This window comes from Pseudonaja textilis, chromosome 1, assembly GCF_049901715.1.
Source record: "Pseudonaja textilis isolate UNSWEBS1 chromosome 1, rPseTex1.2, whole genome shotgun sequence".
Classification (NCBI taxonomy): domain Eukaryota; kingdom Metazoa; phylum Chordata; class Lepidosauria; order Squamata; family Elapidae; genus Pseudonaja; species Pseudonaja textilis.
Window position 1 is genome coordinate 23,139,855 of NC_141990.1, and position 24,623 is coordinate 23,164,477.

Genomic DNA, 24,623 nt, shown 5'->3' on the forward strand with positions numbered 1-24,623 from the left:
CCATTTTTGCTGGCAGAGCATTTGGGTCACCACAGGCGCCCCCGATGTGAATGATGTAGAGCTGGCCAAGGCCACCCTGGCCACACTCCCCAGCCCCCCCAAGGTCAAACACGATGTGGCCCTCAATGAAATCAAGTTTGACACCCCGGCCTAGAGTTACCTTTCACTAGGTGACTGGCATATAAGTTTAAAAAATATATAAAATAACAAGGCAAAGCAAAGGAATGTTAATAACAAGGAAAAGGGGTAGGTACATGGAGATGAGGAAAGCTAAAGGAAACCGGGCAGGTAACAAACATAGATATATCAGACAGAATAACACACAAACTCTGATATTCTTAATATAAACTTTGTGTTTATAATCCCACCTTCATTACTCAATACTTAAGACCTTTGATTTGCATAAACCTACAGAAGTTGCTTCCAACTCTCTAAGGATTGCTGGTGCAGCCTTCAGAATCATAATAAACATGACTTGTATTCTATTCAACTTCTATGAAATGGATGCTTGGCTCTCAATGATTAAACAAGCCCACAAAAAGAAATTTTCTTCTAAAATATATACCATGATAACAATCTACAGTACATCATGTCTTACAAGCAAATGCAAAATGGCTTCTTACTTCTATAGATTTTTGAACTACATTTACAAACAAGTAAATTCTTCTAGAAAAAATGTCTTGAGCACCTATCACACTTGAGCTTTAAAAATCCCAGTGAACACTAGATGGCAGTAAGGAGATACCAAAAATTCTCTTTGCTGCCATCAAATGGTTATGCAGATTGATTACTATAAAAGCTATTTGGGCTTCCTGGACTATCTCTGCTAATTTGCCAGTCATTTCACTACACCAATGTTTCCCAATCTTAGCGACTTTAAGATATGTGGACTTTAACCCTCAGAATTCCCCAGCCAGCATGGGAATTCTGGGAGTTTAAGTCCACATATCTTAATACTACACTGCCACTTTGGGTGTCACCACAGGAAGCTTTTTTTAGAAAAGAAGTGGTGGCAAAGCCAGATTGGCTGACATATGGTAAAATTTTATCTTTTAATTCTGGTGACCCAATACTAAAGCTGAGGGAAGAACTTGAATCAGAAGGTTATGCCTACCCTTAGTTTACTGAAAGAAAGCAACTGAAAGAAAGGTTCAAATTAGATAAAAAGTGTTATGGATTTGACTTTGTTAAAAATGGATTGGAACTTACATTAAGTAGCAATGATTAACATATTTTTGCTAAGATTTACAAAAAGTTATTGAAATTGAATTTGAAAAATGAACATGTAAAACAGAAAATATATAAAACAGCAAACATGTGGAAAACTCTTAAAAATATCACTGGTTACAGCAAACCTCCTTCCCATGCTGAAGAAAATCAATAACTGGCAGATGACCTGAATGTGTTTTACTATAGGTTTGAGAGAAAACTACTGCCACCCATCTCCACAATCCCCATCTCAGACATACCAACAATAGCCAAGTTTCATAGAACTTACCCCATCCCATTGGGCCCACCACCTCTGGTGATTACAGAGAATGAGGTGCAAGGTCTATTTCACAGACAAAAGCCAGGAAAAGCACCAGGCCCAGACAAGATAACTCCTTCTTGCTTAAAAGCTTATGCTGATCAACTGGTCCATATCTTCACCTCCATCTTCAATAAATCACTAGAGATGTGCTATGGTTCTTCTTGCTTCAAATGCTCATCCTAGTGCCGAAGAAACCTTCTATCCAAGAACTGAATGATTTCAGACTGGTTGCTCTAACAGCTGTAGTTAAGAAAGGCTAGTGTTGGCCCACCTGAGAACCACCATGGATCCACTATTAGACTCCTTGCAATTTGCCTACCAAGCAAATAGATCAACAGATGATGCTGTTACTATGACTCTGCACTACATCCTACCACATCTTGAATCTCCAAAGACCTATGCAAGGGTCCTTTTTGTAGATTTCAGCTTAGCATTCAATACCATCATTCTAGATATTCTTCTAACTAAACTAAATCAGCTAGCTGTACCTGACCACACTTGTAAATGGATCATAAGCTTCCTAACAGACAGGAAGCAGCAGATGAAGCTAGGCAAAACCCACATGTGTACAATTAGCATAGGAGCCCCCGGGGCTGTGTGCTTTTTTCCATTTCTCATTTCTCTATATACCAATGACTGCATCTCAAAAGATCCCTCTTTTAAAGTACTGAAGTTTGCAGATGATACAACAGTGATTGGTCTCATTCGAGACAACAATGAATCTGCATACAGATAGGAGGTTGAACAACTAGCCTTGTGGTGCAGCCAGAACAATCTTGAATTAAATACAGTCAAATCCACAGAAATGGTGGTAGATTTAGGAGAAACTCTCCTATACAACCACCTCTTACAATACTAGATGACACAGTATCAACAGTAGAGACCTTCAAGTTTCTAGATTCTATCATATCTCAAAACTTAAAATGGACACCTAACATCAAAAACATCATCAAAAAAGCACAAAAGAGGATGTTCTTTCTGCATCAACTCAGAAAGCTCAAACTGCCCAAAGAGCTGCTGATACAGTTCTACAGAGGAATTATTGAGTCTGTCATCTGTACCTCTATAACTGACTGGTTTGGCTCTGCAACCAAACAAGACAGACACAGACTTCAGCAGATATTTAGAACTGCAGAAAAAACAATTGCTACCAACCTGCCTTCTATTGAAGACCTGTATATAGGGGTGTGATTCTACCAGTTCGGACTAGTTCTATAGAACCGGTTGTTATGATTCTGCACAGTCACTTAAGGTATTTCTTTTTTATCCCTCCCGATGATCAGCTGTCCCCCCCCCCCGTGCTGCATTTTTTTCCTTCTCCAAGAGGCTCCCCTGAGGCCCAGAAGCCCCCAAAACAGAGCACAGAGAGGGGCTGTGGTTCCCCCCATGCTCCATTTTTTTTCCTCCTGGGTCCCAGGGAAGCCTTCTGGGAGCAAAACCGCCCCCCCAGGAGGCTTCCCTGAGGCCCAGAAGGTCCAAAAAATGGGTGGGGGGGGTTGCTGTAAAAAAGCCATGCCCACCTAGCCACACCCACCTAGCCATGCCCATAGAACCGGTTGTTACAAAATTTGTATCCCACCCCTGCATTCCCACTGAGGCTAGTAATGCTATTACTAAATTTGCAGATGATACAACAGTGGTGAGACTCATCTCCAGAGGGGATGAGTCTGCCTACCAAGATGAGGTGGACCAGTTGCTTTCATGGTGTGGAGACAATAACTTGGTCCTCAACACCAATAAGACTAAGGAGCTTATAGTGGACTATAGAAGGAACAGATCAGACATCCAACCCTTGCTTATCAATGGAGACCAAGTGGACCAAGTGGCCAGTTTTAAGTTCCTGGGTGTTACCATAAAAGAGGACTGGACCTGAGGTGCTCAAATTGCAGCCCTGGTCAAAAGGGCCCAGCAGAGATTATACTGCCTGAGACTTCTCAGAAAACAACAGCTGAATGAAAAACTGCTGGTGACCTTCTACCGCTGCACCATAGAGAGTATCTTAACTTATTGCACCTCTGTATGGTTTGCCAATTGCACAGTGGCATATAGGAAAGCACTCCAGAGGATTAACGTCATTGTCCAGAAGATCATTGGTTGCCTCTCCCCTCTTTGGAAGAGCTTTATAGCTCCTGCTGTCTTAAGAAATTTCAAAACATTTTCAAAGATCCGTCTCATCTGGGCACCTTTTTTTGAACTATTACTATCTGGCAGATGGTACAGGATAATAAAAACAAGCACAGATAGGCTGAAAAACATCTTCTATCCCAGGGCAGTAGCTCTTTTGAATTCTACTGTATAGTGCAGTGTTGGTGCAGTGTTGGGGGTTTTCAGTTCAAAGTGTGGAGTGTGAAGGATGTGTGTTTGTGTACCTGATGGACCACATCATAGTCATGATGTGCACTGAAGATGGTGTTTGATTTCATTGTACGAGGTGCAATGACAATAAAGTAAAGTACACTAAACTAAAGAGGGCTGTGAAAATATCTACAAACCCTTCACATCCTGGACATAAATTGTTTCAGTTGCTACCCTCAAAGTGATGCTATAGGGCACTGCACACCAGAACTAGACACAAGGACAGTTTTTTCCCAAATGCCATCACTCTGCTAAACAACTAATTCCCACAACACTGTCAAATTATTTACTAAAACTGCATTACTATTCTTCTTCTCATCCTTCCTAGTATCTATCTCTTCCCACTTATGGCTATAACTGTGTTGCTTGTATCTTTACAATTTATATTGTTTTATTTGTTTCTTACTATGATTTGATTGCTTATTAGTAACCTATGGCTATCACTAAGTGTTCTATCGTATGATTCTAGATGAATGTATTTTATTTTTTTCTTTATGTACACTGAGAGCATATGCACCAAAGACAAATTCCTTGTGTGTCCAATCACTCTTGGCCAATAAAAATTCTATTTTAAAACATTGTATGATTCAGTGGGCAAGGAATTTTGGATATAATGTGATGCTTGAACAATGGGAAAATATGTGGATGAAGGGTTTAAAATTTACATTAAATTATAATCTAAAAGAGAATTTCTATAAGATGATATATTGTTGATATTTAACACCAGATGTTATCTAAGATGTATAAAGGTATGTCAAATGAATGTTGGAAGTGTAAAAATAAAGAAGAGACTTTTTATCGTTTATGTTGGACATATAATAAAGCAAAAAAAATTGGAGTATGATTCATATTTTAATACAGAAAATTCTGAAAACAGAGATAAAAACGAAACCAGAACTTTTCCTTTTGGGTCTAATGGAAAAAGATCTGGAGAAAAAAAATGGAACTTTGTTACTATGTATATTGACAGCAGCAAGACTATTGTATACGCAAAAATGGAAGGACACTTCGATTCCTACCATGGAAGAATGGTTGCAGAAGTTGATGGAGTTGGTGAAATGGCAAAACTGACTACTTGATTAAAGAAAAGAACATAAGTACTTTTGTTTCCACATGAAAACCACTTCTGAACTTCGTGCTTGATGTGGAAAAGAATGAAACTCTGACTTTGGGGTTTACGGATTAGATGATAGATCTTTATAGAAATGACTTGTTCATACTATTATGGAAAAGCAAAAAGTTGTGATTTGATGTTAATGCCTTATTTTACTGTAACAGAGAGAGTCAAAAGTCAATGCTTCTTTTTCTTCCCTTCCTCCCTATCTTCACTTCACTTTCCCCTTTTCCCTCCCTCCTTGCTGCTCTTCTGTTTACTTCTGTATTTTGTGCTTTATAATACTCTATAACTTAATAAGCAATGTTTTTTAAAGAGAAGAAATACTGAATTACATCAATAGCTCAATCAATCTATGTGGAGATGCCTGCTGCTTTCAGATGGTATCCCTCATCCCTTCTGTTGCGATATAAAACAGATTGCCTCACCTTACTTCAGACCCTGTTCAGATGTTTTGCCTTGTGGGGGCAATTCAGGACTTGGAAGCCAGGCAATGTCACACAGCCCCTTTGTGCCAAGTCAGCCTCTGTGCCACAGTTCATGCGACGCACCAAGTTCTTCTCAAAGAGCAATGGATGGTAAGCACCCAGTGTGCAGGCATCATCAGAGAAATCCTGGTAATAGTGGCACTGATGGGACTGCCGTTGAGATGGTAGGAATTCATACACATGGACAAGTTCGCATAAGGACATCATTAGCACTGTTCCTAAAGATTGAGCAGAGAATGAGAGGGGCAAGGAAATTAAGTGACTCGCATACAAGGAACTCCAGGAGTGGGAAGTTCATTGCCAAGATAAGATAGAATTCTGTCAGTTATAGAAGTCTCTTCATCTGGATTGAAATATTAATGAGAGATCCCGTGAGCACATGCAGAATGACTCTTTCATTGGCTATAGAGGCATCTGTAAAAACCTTATTAAATAATGATTCATCATTATTAAAATGATGAATGCAAAGTTATACCAAGCAAGCTCCAGTCCTTTTGTGATATGTACAATATCATGACCAATATACAAAAGGGATGGTCTGGGTTGTGGAACCAACATGATGCTGTTTTCACCATTTGAATCCTATCCTGTTCTGATGCCTCTGATTAGTTTGATCCACACAGAGTGCTGGACGATGAAAAGTGGGTTAGATTCAGCTACATGTGGAGTCTAGCAATAGAGGCGAATTACTATATAAAGTTAATTTGTTTGGATATAATTAAAGCCAACAAATCTTAGCCTATTAAAAGTCCTTGCAACCTCTAGATGGCAGCAAAAATAGAAAAGTTGTCTGTTTGTTGCCTCTAATGGTCATCTGGATTTTTGCAATTCAAATCTGGTAATCTTAGACTGGGATGTTATGTAAATATAGCAACTATGTCTTGTTGACCCAAATTTAGAGTGTTATGTAAACTCAGAATAACACACTTGGAAGGGGTCTTCTAGTCTAACTCCTTGCTCGAGCAAGAGATGCTATACCTCCAGTGATGGAGCACCCGACAACTTCTGAAGGCAAGTTGTTCCACTGGTTAATTGTTCTCACTGTTAGGAAATTTCTCCTTAGTTCTAGGTTGCTTTGATTAGTTTCCATCCATTGCTTCTTGTTTTGCCTTCTGGTCCTTTGGAAAATAGGTTGACCCGCTCTTCTTTGTGGAAGCCCCTCAAATATTGGAACATTGCTATCATGTCATCCCTAGTCCTTCTTTTCATTACATTAGACACACCCAATTCAATTACTGTCACTAAATAATTTTAGTTTTACCTTCAACTTCCCCCAAATTGTAATTAGCAGAAAGAGCTTCTTGGGATTAAGGAAGCAATGCCTTCCAGATACTTTTGAACCACACAATCTTACTCTAGGAAGTCCACAGCACAAGCCTCTTGGCAGTTGCAGAATCTGGTTTTTGGTTCAGTAAGTTTGATCAAAATGAAGCATGGGACAAGGAATGCAAAATAGTAACTTTATGGCCACACATATAAAGAGGGTGATTATTTTGAAACAGGAAGTGTAGACAGCAGTTGCAAGCAAAAACAAACAACGTAGCAGTTGGGGCTACCGAGAATATGGTAGGTTGAAGAATTTCCTTTCTTACTTACCCAGCAGGCCCGAAGATGGAGGGTTGCGCTGCACTTGCTCATCTGCCCCTTCCTGAACCACTTCCCAGAGCTCCCACTGTAGCCGTGGATGCAACAGATGGAACAGCTGCCAAGGTCTTTTAGCCCGCAAGGTACGGAAGGGTTCAAAGAGGGGATAATCAGGAGACTTGTACCACTGGGAATGAAAAAGACAAACCTCTCAGGGTAGAACATCACTGCCTAACCAACCCCACAGACCAAACGCAGTGGTGGGATTCAAATTTTTTTTACTACCAGTTCTGTGGACGTGGCTTGGTGGATGTGGTGTGGCAGGGGAAGGAAACTGCAAAATCCCATTCCCTCCCCACCCCACTAACCTGCTTTCCAGCTCCGTTCTCCTGTGCAGGGCAACAAAAGAAGAGCCAGCTGATCAGCTGGGACTCAATGGGAGGCAGAGAACAGATGGGGGCAGGGCCAGTCAGAGGTGGGATGTGCCGGTTCTCTGAACTACTCCAAATTTCCACTACTGGTTCTCCAGAACTGGTCAGAACCTGCTGAATACCACCTCTGGACCAAAGTTATATTTCATCTCCAGGTTTGCCCAAATACAGCAGAGAGGTTTAGCAGCTCATAACAATGTAATGGCTGCAATTGCATCACACTCTTAACCTAGTTGCTGAATTAACTGCATTTCTTGGTGGGTATATGTACAGGTGGTTCTCAACTTATTACCACAGTTGAGCTCAACATTTCCATTGTTAAGCAAGACAATTGTTAAGTGACTTTAACCCCATTTTATGACCTTTCTTGCTTCAGTTGTTAAGTGAATCACTGCAGTTGTTCAGTTAGTAACAGGGCTGTTAAGTGAATCTGGCTTCCCCATTGACTTTGCTTGTCAGAAGGTCACAAAAGGTGATCACATGACCCCAGGGCCCTGAAACCATCATAAATACATGTTAGTTGCCAAGCATCCAAATTTTGATCATGTGACTATGGGGATGCTGCAATGGTCTAAGTGTGAAAAACCCTCAAAAATCTTTTTTTCCAGTGTAAATTCGAACAGTCACTAAATGAATGGTTATAAATCAAGGACTACCTGGGCTGAAATATAGACCAACCAAATGGCCTGAGTTCACAAAACATCATAATTTCCACAAAGCAATCCTCCTACAAAATTTAGCATGTTTTTCAGCAATGAAAGTTTTCTAGTTCTTTCCTGAAAGTGGAGAGAGTGAATTTGCAGAGGGCTTTTGAGGACATCTCAAAAACACAATGGAATGGGAAAGGCTTTCTGTGCAGGAACACCCCTTTTCATTCTGATCGAACCCCATTCGGTTTACTTTTAGAAAGAGTTGGTACACCTCTTTCATTTAGCTTTTTCAATATCATTGTGATAGTTTTAACTTCAGAGATTTTTGAGATCTTCAGCTGAATTATGGCTGTATGACACACTTAGTTAAAAATAATAATAAATGACCCATGCCACTATTATATTCTCTATCTTGTATGATTCCTCAATCAACCTTTATTGCTCTCTGGGTCACTTGACTCACTTACCGCAATAATTTGAGTTTCCAGAAACTGGGATTTATATTCCAGGTTTGGTAATGGTTATAAATGTGGTCTCCAGAAAATCAAAAAGGGCAGTTTTGATCTGTAGGGGTCAAAAGCCAGTACAAGTGCTTGTTAATGGGCTTTTTTAGTCTATTATGTCATTGAAATACAGTTTTATGTCTCTGAAATAGAAAAGTATTGGTACATCCTGCAACTATGATTCAGCTGCTCTGGGGGGAAAATTCTAGACTTTAGGTATGGTTTATTAAAATGGGTGAGTGAGTTTGTGTATGTGTGGAGAGAGAGGGAGAGGGAGGGAGAGAGAAGGAGGGAGAGAAGGAGGGAGGGAGAGGAACACTGCAGCTGAATTAGACTATAGTACTTCTAAAAGTTGCCAAGCACATTCATGCATTAAATTTATATCCCATTATTTAGAATCTCAAGACAGTATTTATAGCATCTTTTCTCCAATTTTTTTTCCTGCAGTGACAATCTATAATGTAAAGCTGATTGGGCCATTTATTCCACTCAGACCAAAGTCATCTAGTGAACTTTTATGCCTGAGTGTGGACTGGTATTTGGATGTCCAACTCCAACAAAAAGGATCCATTTATCCATTATGCTTTAATATACATCATCCCTTTTTAATTTGTTCTCACTGTTAGGAAATTTCTCCTTTATTCTAGGGTGCTTGTCTTCTTGATTAATTTCCATCTATTGCTTCTTGTCTTGCCTTCAGGTGCTTCGGAGAATAGCTTGACTCCCTCATCTTTGTGGCAGCCCCTCAAATATTGGAACACTGCTATCCATACAGAATTCATGCAACTGTTTTTCATATGTTTTCGTCTCCAGACCTTTAACCATCTTTGTTGCTCTGTCGTTTAGTGCAGAAGGATTGAGACAAAACAGAACACAGAAAGCGCCATTTGCAGCATTTGGGGGGTGATTTTTTTTTTTTGCAGAAACATCTGTCAGAGAGCACAAAAGATCCCACAGTTCATCCTTTCTATCAGTCTCAAGAAAATTTTCCAAGATGGCATCAGTAAGTCAATTTTCTAACTGTGAGTTCACTAATTATGATTTGGGGGGAAAAGAAGCATTCACATTAATGAAACATATGCACCTGTTAAGTTAGATAAAGCATATGTGAAATTAATATGCTTGAATTAGATCGTATTTATTTATGTGTTTATTTACTCAGTCAATTTCTATAGCTGTCCAGCTCAACCAAGTGACCTTGGTTTTGTCTTTTTGTGAAACCGGAGCTGAAGGTTGGTTGCTGAATGCTGGATGTAATAAGATATGATGCCTGAGAATAAAACATAATGCTTTGCAAATGTCCAACACTGAGCAGAATGTACAATAAGAATGTATGTTTCCTTGGTTATTTAATGTTTTTTATGGATTAACATATATAGTACTACCTTGATAATCATCATTGGTTGGTTCCAGGAGAAATGATGATTATTAAATACATTTTTGAGTACCAAATGATGAGTACCAAATACATTTTTGAGTACCAAATACATTTTTTGAATACCAAATGATGAGCACCAAATACATTTTTCCCATAAGTGAGTCACAAGGCAGCCAACACCAACACATTCTAGCATTGAGTATCAATCAAACGCTGAGTACCGGGACAATAGTTTTGTTTGACAGTTTTGTGTCAAACTGCATTGAATACCACATTTGATGAGTTTCAAAGCAGTAAAAAAACATTCTGGTCAAGTTGGGTTTCATTCCAATCCAACAGAAAGGTAATAGTACTTAAATCTAGGTCCATTTTCAATCATCATGCAGTTCATTCATTTGGTTTATAGGTTGCTTAACTCAGTGGGTAGTTTACAACTGAAAAGTAAAAAGCTGCAAAAGACTGCTTTTAGCTGTGTTTCCCCAAACACAAGACTGGGTCTTACGTTAATTTTTGCTCCAAAAAACACATTAGGGCTTATTTTCTGGTTAGGTCTTATTTTTCATGGAAATAAGGTACTAAATGCATCTGTCTAGCTGACTATCTTAACCAGAGTTTATTTTGGGGGGTAGGGCTTATATTATAAGCATCCTGAATCGTCCTTATGCTAGGGCTTATTTTCCAGTTAGGTCTTATTTTCGGGGAAACATGGCATATACCTCTAACGGGGAGAAAATACTTAGAGGATCAAAGAACACCACATTTCATTCATTCTCCTTCTAGAAGTTGCTGAATCTCTCTAATCCCCTACAGAAAAGGAACATTTTATAGCACAAAGGGCCTGACTTTTTTCATCCTTGGGTCTATTGTTTTTAGGATAGCAATCTATTTTAAGTATTATGTTTTGGAAAAAAATTCATTGCAGTAGCTTCTGGATATCAGTCTCTCTTGAGTGCTCTGGGAGCTAAACGTATGTGGCTCATGAGCCATATGTTGGTGTTATGTATGTATGTATGTGTACATAGATCCCCTTCTGTCCTAGAGTACAGGTACTAAAAAGACTGTGTTCATACAACACAGACAATTGTTGTTGTCAGGATTCTGGCACTTAACCCCATTTAAATCATGAGTCTTGAGCCAAACTTCCAAAACTTCAAACGGATTTATTGGGAGTTAAAAGGTCCGGTATTGCCTGGGTGTAGCCAACTCTAAGACACATCATTCATTGTCACCCTTGACCCTGGTTTCCCCCCCCCCCCCGTGTATCATAATTCATATTCTCCAATGGGACACATCCATAGCCAAGAGTCATCAATCATGCTCTCCAGTTAGAATTTTGCACAGCAGAAACTTCGGTCACCTAGTTACTATCTTTGAAAACATTTATGGAATGCAGTTTTGGTTTGCAAGCTGCCGCATTGCTCCCCGCTCCCTTTCTGTTGGCAACTCTAAAAGACCATAGTAATTCTTTATGAGTTGACGTTTGTCTTGTTGCTCAGCAAATTACAGGTAACCCTCAACTTACAACAATTCATTTAGTGATTGTTCAAAATTACAGAGGCACTGAAACAAGTGACTTATGTCAGTTTTTCACACTTACAACCATTGCAGCATCCCCATGGTCAGGTGATCAAAATTTGGATGCTTGGCAACTGACATGTATTTATGATGGTTGCAGTGCCCTGGGGTCATGTGATCACCTTTTCTGACCTTCTGACAAGCAAAGTCTATTGGGGAGTCAGATTCACTTAACAACGATGTTACTAAGTTAACTGCAGTGATTCACTTAACAACAGTCTCAAGAAAGGTCGTGAAAGGGGGGGAAATTTACATAGCAACTCTCACTTAGTAACAGAAATTTTGGGCTCAGTTTTGGTTGTAAATCAATGACTACCTGTATATTATAGCTGAAGAAACTGGCCTGGATGACACAAGATGCTATGACAGTGGTAGCTAACCTTTTTGGGCTCCTGTGCCAAAAATTGTGTGTGCACTTGCACACACATGCTCATATGCCAGCACCCAGAAGGCAATTCACACACCTCCCCTTACCTGCTCATGCATGCGCAATCCCCCCCCCACACCTTACCTGCACTATGCTTCACAGCTGATTTTTTGGCTGGTTTGAGGCCCTTTTCGGCCTCCCAGGGGCTTGAAAAAAGCCTCTGCAAAGTGTGCAGAGACTTTTTTCAAGCCTCTGGGAGGCCGAAAAAGGCCTCAAACCAGCCAAAAAAATCAGCTCTGAGGCGCGTGCATACGCAGTGAGGTAAGTTTGCCTGCACCTCACGTGCCGGCACAAATGGCTCTGCGTGCCATCTGTGGCACACGTGCCATAGGTTCGCCATCACGGTGCTATGACAACATATGGGAGCCACAGGTTACCTCAGCCCCATTTTAGCCTAGGCTAGCATATAATGTGACCCTAACTAGAGAATCTCACCTCTTCTAGGTCCCCAGGGTAAGGGGCTGGATCCCAGGCGACCAGAGTTCCCTGGGCATAGAGTTGTCCATCTAGAAAATGCTGCTCTGGAGAAGTCATCAGCTGTGAAGAAGAACGTAGATAGGAAAACTATTTTTAACCACAAATTCAAGCCAACCATGCAGCTGCAAGGGAAACAATCTAGTGGTGTTCCTAGCAAGCCTGGCCAATTCATCAGAATAAGAGTACTTCCTCTTCATTTAGAAAGAACTCAGAAACAATCAGAGGAATATCCTACATTTTACAAGAATTGCCCAGAAGTACCTTATATATTTGCATACAGGGAGAGCCCCAAATGTCAGATTCAACTTGTTTTGTGGTATGCATTTTTTTTCTATCCTTTTATGTTTGTGCTGCTCTAGTCTAAGCAATTCGCTCTAATGACTTGGTTGAGAATGATAAATGCAGAAATCTTCAAGCTGCACTTTGCAGATTTGCTGGCAGTGATTTGCTGGCAGTGATTTGACTAGGTCCAAATTACACAGAGTGTCATTTAACTTCTCTGGAACTCCTTAAAGGGTACTTAATAATTAATACATATTCCTGAAGGCTGCTACTCTGATAATTTTCTGGCCTTGATATTTGAGTTTGAGTTGAGGGTTTTGATTCCAGGCATATTCAGCAAAATGCCAGGCAGGAATAGAGAAAAAAGCTCAGAACTATCTCCCAACAATCTAGCTTATATTGCAAAACATATTGCAAAACCACTGCTACAATTTCAGAGGAGAGGATTTTTTCTCAGAGTAATAATGATCAAAGATCTTTCTCTGACCTGCAGCTAGTGAAGGAGGTCAAAATATGGTACAAGTAGTCAGATAACAGATAACAGATCATCAGAGTTCGAAGGGACCTTGTAGGTCATCTAGTCCAACCCCCTGCCCAAGCGGGAGACCCCACACCATTTCTGACAAATGGCAGTCCAATCTCTTCTTGAAAGTCTCAAGTGATGGCGCTCCCACAACTTCCGAGGGCAAGCTGTTCCATTGGTTGATTGTTCTCACCGTCAGAAAGTTTCTCCTTATTTCCAGGTTAAATCTCTCCTTGTTCAATTTCCATCCATTATTCCTTGTCTGGCCTACAGGCACTTTAGAAAATAGCTTGACCCCTTCCTCTCTGTGGCAGCTCCTCAAATATTGGAAGACTGCTATCATGTTTTTTTTCATTTTGTATGTTTGTTTGTTTTTTATTTCTCTTATATGTATCCATGTATTCATAACTATGTTTTTACTTATACCTATTATCTTGTAAGCAATTGACAAACCAAAGAAAATAAAAAATAAAAAAATGTCTCCCCTCGTCCTTCTCTTTACTAGACTAGCCAAGCCCAGTTCCTGCAACCGTTCATTGTATGTTTTAGCCTCCAGTCCCCTAATCATCCTGGTCGCTCTTCTCTATACTTTTTCTAGAGTCTCGACATCTTTTTTATAATGTGGTGAACAAAACCGGATGCAGTGCTCTAGGTGTGGTCTTACTAAAGCTTTATAGAGTGGTATTAGTACTTCCCTTGACCTTGATTGTATCCCTCTGTTTATACAACTTCAGATTGCATTAGCATTTTTGGCTGCTGCTGCACACTGCTGGCTCATATTTAGCTGGTTGTCCACTAAGACTTTAACTTACAACCCACAACGGAGTCCACTGTTGTTAAGTGAGACTTTTGTTGAGTTAGTTTTGCCCCATTTTATGACTTTTCTTGCCACAGTTGTTATGTGACTCGTTGCAGCTGATAAGTTAGTAACCCAGGTGTTAAAGTGAATCTGGCTTCCCCATTGACTTTGCTTGTCAGAAGGTCATAAAAGGCGAATCACATGATCTTGGGACACAGCAACGGTCATAAATATGAACCAGTTGCCAAGCATCTGAATTTTAATCACATGACCATGTAGCAAAGGTTGTAACTGTGAAAAACGGTCATAAAGTCACTATTTTCAGTGTTGTTGTAACTTTCAATGGTCATTAAATGAACTGTAAGTCGAGGACTACCTGTACTAGCATCAGCAGCAAACATTATCAATAAAATGTAAAGTATCTCAATTATGACAGAAGTTAAAGGTATTCATAGGAACCCTGTGCAGTTATCTTTGCCATTAAATTGGAACTAATACTGTAATAAATCAATTAATTGAGGGTGGAGTTGAGTTTCATTTTTTTTAAAAAAATTGTATTAAGAATTATCAATGGAAAGAATAAAAGTCAATATAAAATACACAAAATAACAAAAAAGTGGAAGACAAAAGAAAAGGACAAGAAAAAGAAAGAAGAAAAGTAATGTTTTTCCTTCTTCCCAAGAAGTAAAAAAACAATTTTAGTAGCTTATCCCCATCTCTAAATACAAAGTGAATGTTGAGTTTCAGAAGTCCACTCTTGATATGTGAGACATAAACATCACCAATGACCACTCACAAATATATTAAATTATAAGAGGTTTGGGTGCAATGGTGGCAATGGTTCCATGATCAAAGCCCTGAGCCTTTTTAACACATGTATGGTGTGTAATGCATGTACAAATGGGCAGGGTTTTGATCATGCAGTCCCAGCTGCTATCATGACTTTTCTGACTGCATGGATGGATACCTTTGGATATGGAAATTTTAGCCTCTGTTACCTAATTAAAGATTGTGATTATATTGTGATTATATTCTATGTTTCCCCAACAGCCAGATCAAGATTTATGTTAAAAATGCATAAGGGAAAATTAGCAGCGGTGGGTTTGAAGTATCAGTTGATGTAGGTTAACTCCAGGTGATGCAATCTTTACAGTGATGGAGAATCCCTGCCAGGTTTCGGGAGGTTTTATAACCCCACAGTAATCCCAGTAACCTAGCAACCAGATCCCAAACACAAGCCTCGCAGGGCTCTCCTTATATTAGCTAAAAAAACAAATGCAGGTAAGAGAATGATACCTCTCAATCCCAAATGTCCTTTTTTCAGGAGGCAACTGGACTTTTTTTGTTTTCTTTTTTGAAGACATTTTGCTTCTCATCTAAAAAGCCTCTGCAGCTGTGACAGGATAGGGGAATGGAAGGATTTATATTCCTTGCAGACAGCTGGTAATTTGCATCCTTTTAGGGGGTCATTGAAGCACTTGGAGGTTTATCTGTGTCCTCGGGGTCACCTGAGTAGTGATCCTAGTTCATCCAATTTGGGATGAACACCCTTTGAATCAGTGATGGGATTCAATTTTTTTTACTACCAGTTCTGTGGGCGTGGCTTGGTTGGCTTGGCAGGGGAAGGATACTGTAAAATCTCCAGTCAGAGGTGGTATTTGCTGGTTCTCTGAACTACTCAAAATTTCTGCTACTGGTTCTCCAGAACTGGTCAGAACCTGCTGAATACCACCTCTACTTTGAATGCTGTGGGAGTAGGAATGGATTTCCAGAGGAAAAAGGCTACAGGAACCAGGAGCACTACTCAGGGGATCCTGAGGACACAGATAAACCTCCAAGGGCTCCAATGACCCTCTAAAAGGATGCAAATGACCAGCTGTCTGCAAGGAATATAAATCCTTCCATTCCCCTCTATCCTGACAGAGCTGAACAAACTTCTTGGATGAGAAGCGAAACATCTTCAAAAGAAAAAACAAGAAAGTCCAGTTGTGTCCTGAAAAAAAGCACCTTTGGGACAACCATGACCTGAAAATCTCTATAGAACCGATAGGTCTCAATGCCAGAAAGAAAAATCCAGCACAGGAAACTGAATCTGGGCTTGTATTAGAGAAAGGCTGGAGAAAGTCCCAAACTTGTCCTTGAAATCATGGCATCTGTTAAATGAGCCATCTCAGCTGGCCTTTGGGTGAAGGGGTTTCTGCTTCAGTAATGATGTCTCACTGAAGGATTTGGATGATGATGATGATGGATTGGTACAAGTCATTTATTTTTCCAAAACTCTCTGTGAAAGCTTTAGGATAGAAACTTCACTGTGGGGAATCCAAATTCAAGACAAGGAGGAATTTCCTGACCGTGATCACAAATAGGCTATGCAATAGCCTGCCTCCTAGAGTTGTACATGTACCATCACAGGATATTTTCAAGCAAACTTGAGTAGATTATTTGTCTGGGATGGTCTAAGTTTTCCTACCCTGGGCAGGACGATGGACTAGATAGAACAGTGTAACTCAAACTTGGCATCTTTTAAGAAGCATAGACTTCACATAGACTTCAATTTTCAGAATTTCCACATGCTGAAGTAGGAGACCTCTGAGTCTTCTGGAGTAGAAGACATCTGAGATCTTCTAACCTAATGAGCCTAGGCATCTCACTTTTTCTCTCAGGACAATGCACATTCTATCTTGTATTAAAGATGTACAGTGCAATTTGCCTTCTTCTGTCATAACAGCTGGGTCTGTAATTGTCTATAATAGGACTGTAATTTTCTGAATCTGGTTTTATATTATTCCTATATATTGATATATTTGAAGCCAGCCAAATATATTGAAGTAACAATGTAAGATATAAAATATGATGCATATAATAATGGCTAGAACTTCTATCACATTGGTACTTGACACTATCTTCACTTTTTTTACTACCTAAGGATACCTCTGATCTAACAATGTTAAAGAATTGAGATTACTGTCTTTTTCATGGCAAACAAATGAAATTAAGCCATTGCATTTTCCGCGACCTTTTCCCTGTTTAGCTTTTAACTACCCTTTCTTTTGTCCACAGCTCAATCTGGCCCTCCAAAGTTTATTACCCACCTGGGAATTCACAAGCCGGAGTGTTGTTTTTCTGCCCACATCATATTCATACCCAGCAGTTGGTGCTCCATTGAAACGAAGGACAGCATTATGGGAATCTGAGAAAATGAGAAAATAACGGTAAGAGAGAGTAAAAGCAGGTAGACTCTGTCCCTAGGCCATCCCTTCCTGACCTGGGTTTATTTTACAATAACATTCCCTTCCTCAGAGCAAGATGGGGTTGAGAAAACAGCCACATAACTGGCCTGGCCTGACTTCTCCTTTATTTAATGTCCCTGCTAACCAGGGCTACATTAAAATCTTGGCAGGTCCTGGGACTTGCCATTTCCTTCTTCTTAGGGCTGGGAGAGAGTACTTGGCCAAGGTCACCCAGATGGTTTTTGTACCAAGGTCAGGATTAGAACCTGGGTTTTCTCGATCTTATTTGATCAAGTTAACCACTAGACTAAATTGGCTCTCCCATGTGTATGCATTGGTGTTATGCATGTGGGGGTACATTATAATTATTTTTAATATGCTCTTTGTAAACTCACTATGCTCATTATTCCATTTATAATTCAGATTTGGCTAACAAACTGGTTGTTAGTCTATCAAGCCAAGATATACAGCAAAACAGGGGGTGGGCACAATTGTCACCATGTTGTTACTAGTGCTTATATATTCTGATTTATATGGTTAATAATATATATAATGCTGCATGAGTACCTATATGGAAGGTGGAATATCTGAGACTCACTCAGAGCAAGCCATAGGGACAGAATGAATAATCCATTAATAATTTCTTGAGGATGGAATGGAACAAATATTTCCAAGATTTTAATGCTTGTGTCAGGAAAAAAAATACAAGCATTATTATTTCTATATCTACAAGAGGTGGTTCTTAAACATGAAGTGGTTCCCATAATGAGAGAATTGATATTTTCAAGTGAACTGGGATGAAACAGTGGTACTCAATAGAAATGTAAAAAGAGACATGAGAAAAATGCTACAGTGAGACTGGCCAAGCCTTACTGGAAGTTATACAAGTGGATGGGAACTGTAATACGGTCAGAACCATCAAATAAGTTGAAATGTTTTGCATGGTGTAACTCAGACCTGGTTTGGCTAGCTAGACATTGCATTGGATAGTTTGCTTAGGGTATCTGTGTGTGAGGCAGTAAAGCTTTTAAAATAGGAAAGGAGCAAGAAAAGTAATAAACCTGCATTTGTGTCTTATGTTGTGAATCTCTGGATAGGTAAAGACAACAATTGGCCCTGTTATACAGACTTTCTCAAAACTGCTAATGTGCCATCTCACCTATAATTTTTAAGTGTCTCACCAGACTGAAAGACTATTTGCTGAAGCTGCTGTCTTCCCTCTTCTGCACACTACAGAATTTGAGACTCTTCCTAATCCATGGGCTGAGTGAGGATGCTTTTAAGATTGTAACTCTCCAAATACACCCACTCCCATCCATCCCTCTCATTTGTTTATTCTGCCCAGAATCAATTATTAATATTCACAACAGCTTTGGGAGCTCTACAGTATTGACAATGTGCCAATTTGTATAAACTTGATGTTGTCTGTACATTGAGGATTGTTAATAGAATATTTTATTTGCTTGTATTATTCTGTATCAGGAAAAAAATTCTTTTCTAAAACTTCCCTCAACATTCTTCTGAGGAAAAATCAGGGACTGCTATCTCTTAACTGGACAGACCTCTTCTAAAGTAACTCTACAACTCTCATGGTATTCACTAGACACTTTTTTTCTTTAAACTTTTTTTTCCTGTTTCACTGTTGTTTCTCAGTGGTAGAAAAAACACATTTTTCACTTTATCCCCTTGAGACTAGATGGTGTTTCTTGCAGATTAGCCTGCTGTCTATCTGCAATTAACTAATCTTGCAAATCTTTCACCACCCACAGCCTGTTGGTAGAAAATTGCCAGTGCTGTGAATTCACTCAATGCCCTTGACAGCTTTCAAGCACCTAGAAAGCTCTAATTCCTCCTGATCAGTTTGCAAACATGCTTTTTCCTTCACAGCAAGTTTAAACACCCCACAACATAACAGGCAAGAAAATGGTTGTCCACTTGAATTTGAATCACCAGGACCAGATGGATTACATCACAGAGTTCTGCAAATGCTGGCAAATGTGATCTCGACGCCATCAAACCATATTTTTCAAAGATCCTGGAGCACCCGGGGAACTACCAGAAGAGAAGACTGGAAAACAGCTGTGTTGGTTCCCATCTTCAAAAAAAGGGAAAAATGATTCCAGGAAACTACAAACCAATCATCCTGACATTTATACTGGGAAAGGTAATCAAGCAACGGATCTGCAAAGACCTAGAAGCAAGCAAAGCTATTACAATAAGCCAACATGGGTTTATCAAAAACAGATCATACCAAACAAATCTTATTGCATTTTTTGATAAAGTGACTAAATTAGTGGACTAGTGAAATGCTGTCGACATAGTACACATGGACTTCAGTAACACATCTGACAAGGTAGTCCACAACCTACTTATTGGTAAGATAGAAAAATGTGGAATAGACAGCATCACTACTAGGTAGATTCATAACTGGCTGACAAACGGCATTCAATGTGTAGTCCTCAATGGAACTATATCTATATGAAGAAAAGCATGCAGTATCCCAAGGTTTTGTCTTAGGCACAGTACTCTTCAACATCTTCATAAATGATTTAGATGACAGGGTAGAAGGGAATTCATCAAATTTGCAGATAACACCAAGCTAGGAGATAGCCAACACTTTTAAAGATAGGCTCAAGATCCAGAAAGATCTTGACAAACTTGAACACTGAGCCCTATCTAACAAACTCAGTGGTGAGAAATGCAAGGTTTTATACGTTGGCAAGAAAAAACATATGCATAGATATAGAATAGGTGGTACCTGGCTCAATAGCAATAATTGTGAGATGGATCTCTTAGTAGACAACCACTTAAGTATGAGCCAACAATGTGCTGCAGCTGCCAAAAATGCCAATGCAGTCATAGGCTGCATCAACAGAGGAATATCAAAATCATGTGTCTTAGTTTCACTTTAAAATGCCTTGGTAATACCACACTTGGAATATTGTGTCCTGTTCTGGTTACCATGATACAAAACGAATGTTGGGGCTATAGAAGAATGCAGAGAAGAACAGCAAAGGTGATTAAGAGTCTAGAGGCTAAAATAGATGACGAACAGCTGCAGGAACTGGACATGTCTAGTTTAACAAAGAGAAGAAGTAGGGATGACACTATAGCAATCTTCCTATATTTGAGAGGCTATCACAAAGAAAAGAGGGACAACCTATTTTCCAAGTAAAGGAAGGCAAGACAAGAAATAACAAATGGCAACTTATCAAAGAGTGATCCAAACTAAAACTTTCAACTCTTATATTCTGTATATTTCTCAAACATTTATTCTACTTCTTTTAGGCTGGCAGTCACATGCTGTTTCTATTTTCCCAGTTGGAGTAACATGATGTATAGCAACATATCCCCTTCAAAAGGCATTGATCCTGGTTTGGGCACCCTTTGTTAGTTGTAGACCTAGTCATATATTTTGAAATATTTCCTATCTCAGAATTTTGCCCAGATTCCTACTCATGGTGGTGGCAGTATCATAGTTTGAGCCTGTTCTGTACCTCTGAACCAAAATGGCACACCAGTCACCGAATGCAAAGTTTCAAATACTTTTGTCACATGCAAATATGGAGCTTTGGATGATTTCCCTCAATAAGTATATGAACAGGAATAATGTTTTTATGCATTTGTTTAATTGGGTTCTCTTTATCTAGTAGCTTTAGGACATGAGTTCATATTTACGCAGAAATATATTCACAGCCATTGTTAAGCGCTAGGTTCCCTTAATGAAAGAAAGAAACCAATAATCTTAACCAAGATTAGCATATTGTGCAAAAGCTACATAAATCTTTGCTTTTTCTGCTATAATAGCTCATGGGAAGACAATCACAGATTCACCTTAACCAGCTAAGTTAAAAGGTCTCAGTACATTGATGAAGAGTTTTAATTACAATAAACTAGTGCTACATTGAAAAATATATAATAGGTTTGATATTTAATCCCGGGGAGAACCTAACTGGAACTGGGAGCACCCAGATAAGAAAGAATAATTCCAAAGACATATGAGAATGACTTTGATCATCCAAATAGCAATAGAAACCTAGAAAGTTCTCTATTCTATGGATAGAACAAGCTAGAAAGGAAAGGTGGGAGATCTAGTATGTATTTTATACAATTGTATTCCTTGGCTCTTCCATAAAAAAAATAATAACATTTTAACACAACCATGAATTATAGCATTTGTTTAAGAATAATATATTTATCATCTGTATGGGGAAGCTTAAGTAGACACCCATCCCATGGGAATATCTGATTTTTCCTTTAACACTCACCAATCTCATTGCCCAATCCTGACCCCAACATGGAGCCAGCTGAGCTCACAACTGCACATGTCTTCAGGTGACCAAGTTCTTCTGCCAAACTCCTCTGAGGCAGCATACCCCTCCATACTGGTTCTGCAAAGGGTCCTTCATCACCCAACACAGTAGACACATTCACATGGCTTTTGAGCTGGCACAAGAGGTCCATCCCAGTTAGGTGCAGGTTGCCTAGGTGCTGCCCAACACCTGAAGGCACCTGAAACTTGTTCATTGATTGATAGGTCTGGAAGACTTGTCGAAGACGAGGGCTCAGTACTTGGGATGAAAGCTTTTTCTGCCATACAGGCCATGGTAAGGGCTGTGCTGGGAGGATGGAATGAGAAACCTTCCTGAGTTGCTGAAATCCAGCAAGTACTTTCTCAAGCCGTTGCCAGAACTTCTTGATTCTGGAGAAGAAGGAATCTTCTGTCAGAGTCTGTGTTGTAATTTCTAAGTTCCGATTGGCAGATCTAGCAGCTGAGGGAAGTTTCAGAGTGCTGTTTCTTTCTGAGGAATTTTGGATTGTTCTTATAAAGTTGGAGGGCACTCCTGAGTCACGGGAGCCCAAATGCAGCATCATCCCTGTCTGTAGACAAACTAAGCTTAGCATAGTCAAACATAGCACAGCAAAACTCAGCCAAACACAGTTTGTCCCCAACTTCCAAGGTGGTCGTACACACCATAAGGTATTCCCATACCTGTGGAGAGACAGGCAACACAAGATCAGCCAATTTTGATTAGCATTTGGTTGGTTCTACTACCGCAATATGTAGCACTGGCCGTTTCTATAATGTGGTTTCAATTATAAAATAGATTATGATTAAAAATGACCTGCTAAAGCAGATCAGAAAAAGTTCATCTTATCGGACATTTAATATTCCAATGGCCAATCAGATGGTTCCAGCAAGCTAAGAGTGGAAGAGAAAGTGAAAGTGCCAAAAATTTTAGTGCAGGAACTGTATGTGATATGGCATCATCAATCTAGATTGGATGTAGCCAAAGAAAACTCTTGTTCCTCCTCTTTTGTGCATGTTTTGAGAATTTAGAGAAATAAGATACAAAATGGATGTCAACGGCCTCGCAGATATTTAAGGTACATACTTCACTTCCACCAAAAAAATAGCACTAGAATCTGCTTACCTTTGGTGTATAAACCTCTACATTCAATGCAAAACCTAGAGTGGTCTTTGAACCAGCAGATATATGGCTCACCTCTAACATGAATGCAACTACCTTCCTTGATTGATTTCCTGGAATTATGCTTCCTATATGAACAGGTTGGTTCCAGTTAACTAAAATGACTAGATTTGGATATTTAGTATACTTTGGAACACATTCTATATGTCTGAGAGGAAAGAAATGGCTCCAAACTGTATGGTTTGAAATGAAGATTTTTCATGAAGAACTGGGCCCATTTCATATTCCTACTGTTGCAGCATGCTGGAAACAGGAATACCACAGGAGGCATACTAAAAATGATTCCCTCCTCCCCCATTCCATTGTTCATGTGAAATGCATGCTAGACGAAGATAGCTTTGGCCAACAGGATTGATCATAAAGAAGAAGGGGGAGAACAAGCTTCCAATTTTGAATGTCAAAAATTATTTGCCTATGACAAATCTTGCTAGATTTAGACAGGGGTTGGCAACCCGCGGCTCTGGAGCCACATGTGGCTCTTTCACCTCTCTGCTGAGGCTCCCTGTCATTCAAAATATGTGTCACCACCGCCAATGGGCAATGCCCACTGGCACACGATTTATTGAGCTTTTTGACCCCTGGTAAGCCAACCATGGATAAATCCCAAAAAAGTTTCAGAAGAAAATAAAACATGTAATTGTATGTGGGCAGATTCATTCAGGAAAAAACCCCAAATATTAACCCTCCAGTACACACTATAAAAGGATGAAGGCACACAGAAGCAGATGACATTTTGGTTTGCTGAAGGTGGATAATTTAAGTTCAGCTTTTTATTTCATAAATATGAGGACTCAAATAGACATTGAGTATTTTATTTGAAAGTAACTTTCAACCCAGCATCTTTTTTTTCAGAGTTCAAAATGTTTTTGCTGCATGCAGAAATAAAAATTTGTTTTCTCACTTATTTTTTGTTCACTTTTTTTATACATAGCATAAAGGTAAAAAAAAATGATACATGCAGTGTTATCTTCATTTTAGATGTCAAAAGGGTTTTGTGGCTCCCAGTGTTTTCTTTTCTGTGGGAAAGGGGTCCAAACGGCTCTTTGAGTGTTTAAGGTTGCCGGCCCCTGATTTAGACATTTAGACATTTGCAGATGGATTTGAGTTTGGAGTTCCAGACATTAAACATTCCACTCCAGGTGGGAGAAGAATTTTATCCTTCTGTTCCTTCTTGCGAAGGATCATCCCATTCCCCTTGAACAGTTTTTTCACCACTAGTGGGGAGGGCCTGTGCATCCTCAGGAGTTATGTTATTCAAACGAAAGAATGGAACTGGTAGAAAAGTCCCCATCATGACTGAAGCTTCCTTTTTAAAGAAAATCATTGTTTCAAAAAGGAAATGAATCAAAAGGTACAACCTATGTCTTGGTCTTCTATTTATGAAATGGAAAGCCCCTGTTCTTGTGGCATTTTGATCATTGTAGATAGTTATGTGGTTGATAAATTAGATTTTTTTTTTCACCGCCAAGGGTGATCAGAATTGAACACATATTTCAGTTAGCACTTTGAGCATACAGACGTTTGTTCTTATTCCTAGGTTCTGTCTGACATGGTGTAATCAGAAACATACATAATGACAGAGTTTACAAGAAACAAAACAAAACTAAAATGAGGGTATGTGTTTCACTTTAGTTAAATCTCACTTAATGTGAGGTTTCTTAATGTGTTGTGGAAATCAGATCATCTATTAAACTGTAGCAGGTCCATTTGGATCAGGGCTAGCTATAAATTACTGTTAAATAAATATATAAACGAAGGCTGCAGGTGGAAATACCATGCTGTTT

The 24,623-nt window shown here is 39.4% G+C and overlaps 1 protein-coding gene across 1 annotated transcript; it reads right to left on the bottom strand.

Annotated features, from left to right (window-relative positions):
* Positions 1-5,280: 5,280 nt before the first annotated feature.
* LOC113441458 (beta-galactoside alpha-2,6-sialyltransferase 1-like) lies at positions 5,281-22,332 on the bottom strand. The gene is made up of 5 exons (XM_026708463.2): positions 21,616-22,332; positions 17,210-17,307; positions 12,472-12,573; positions 7,085-7,259; positions 5,281-5,706 (listed from the first exon to the last, which is right to left on the bottom strand). Exons 1-5 carry the CDS (start codon positions 22,250-22,252, stop codon positions 5,435-5,437), a joined length of 1,284 nt encoding a protein of 427 aa, XP_026564248.2. The 5' UTR covers positions 22,253-22,332; the 3' UTR covers positions 5,281-5,434.
* Positions 22,333-24,623: the final 2,291 nt, after the last annotated feature.

Coding starts and splice junctions, on each gene's coding strand:
- LOC113441458 (XM_026708463.2), bottom strand. CDS start 22,252: ATGCTAAGCTTAGTTTGTCTACAGACAGGGATGATGCTGCATTTGGGC. Junction 17,308..21,615: donor AGGATTGGGCAATGAGATTG/GTGAGTGTTAAA, acceptor TCATTTTCTCAG/ATTCCCATAATGCTGTCCTT. Junction 12,574..17,209: donor TCCGGCTTGTGAATTCCCAG/GTGGGTAATAAA, acceptor TCTTCTTCACAG/CTGATGACTTCTCCAGAGCA.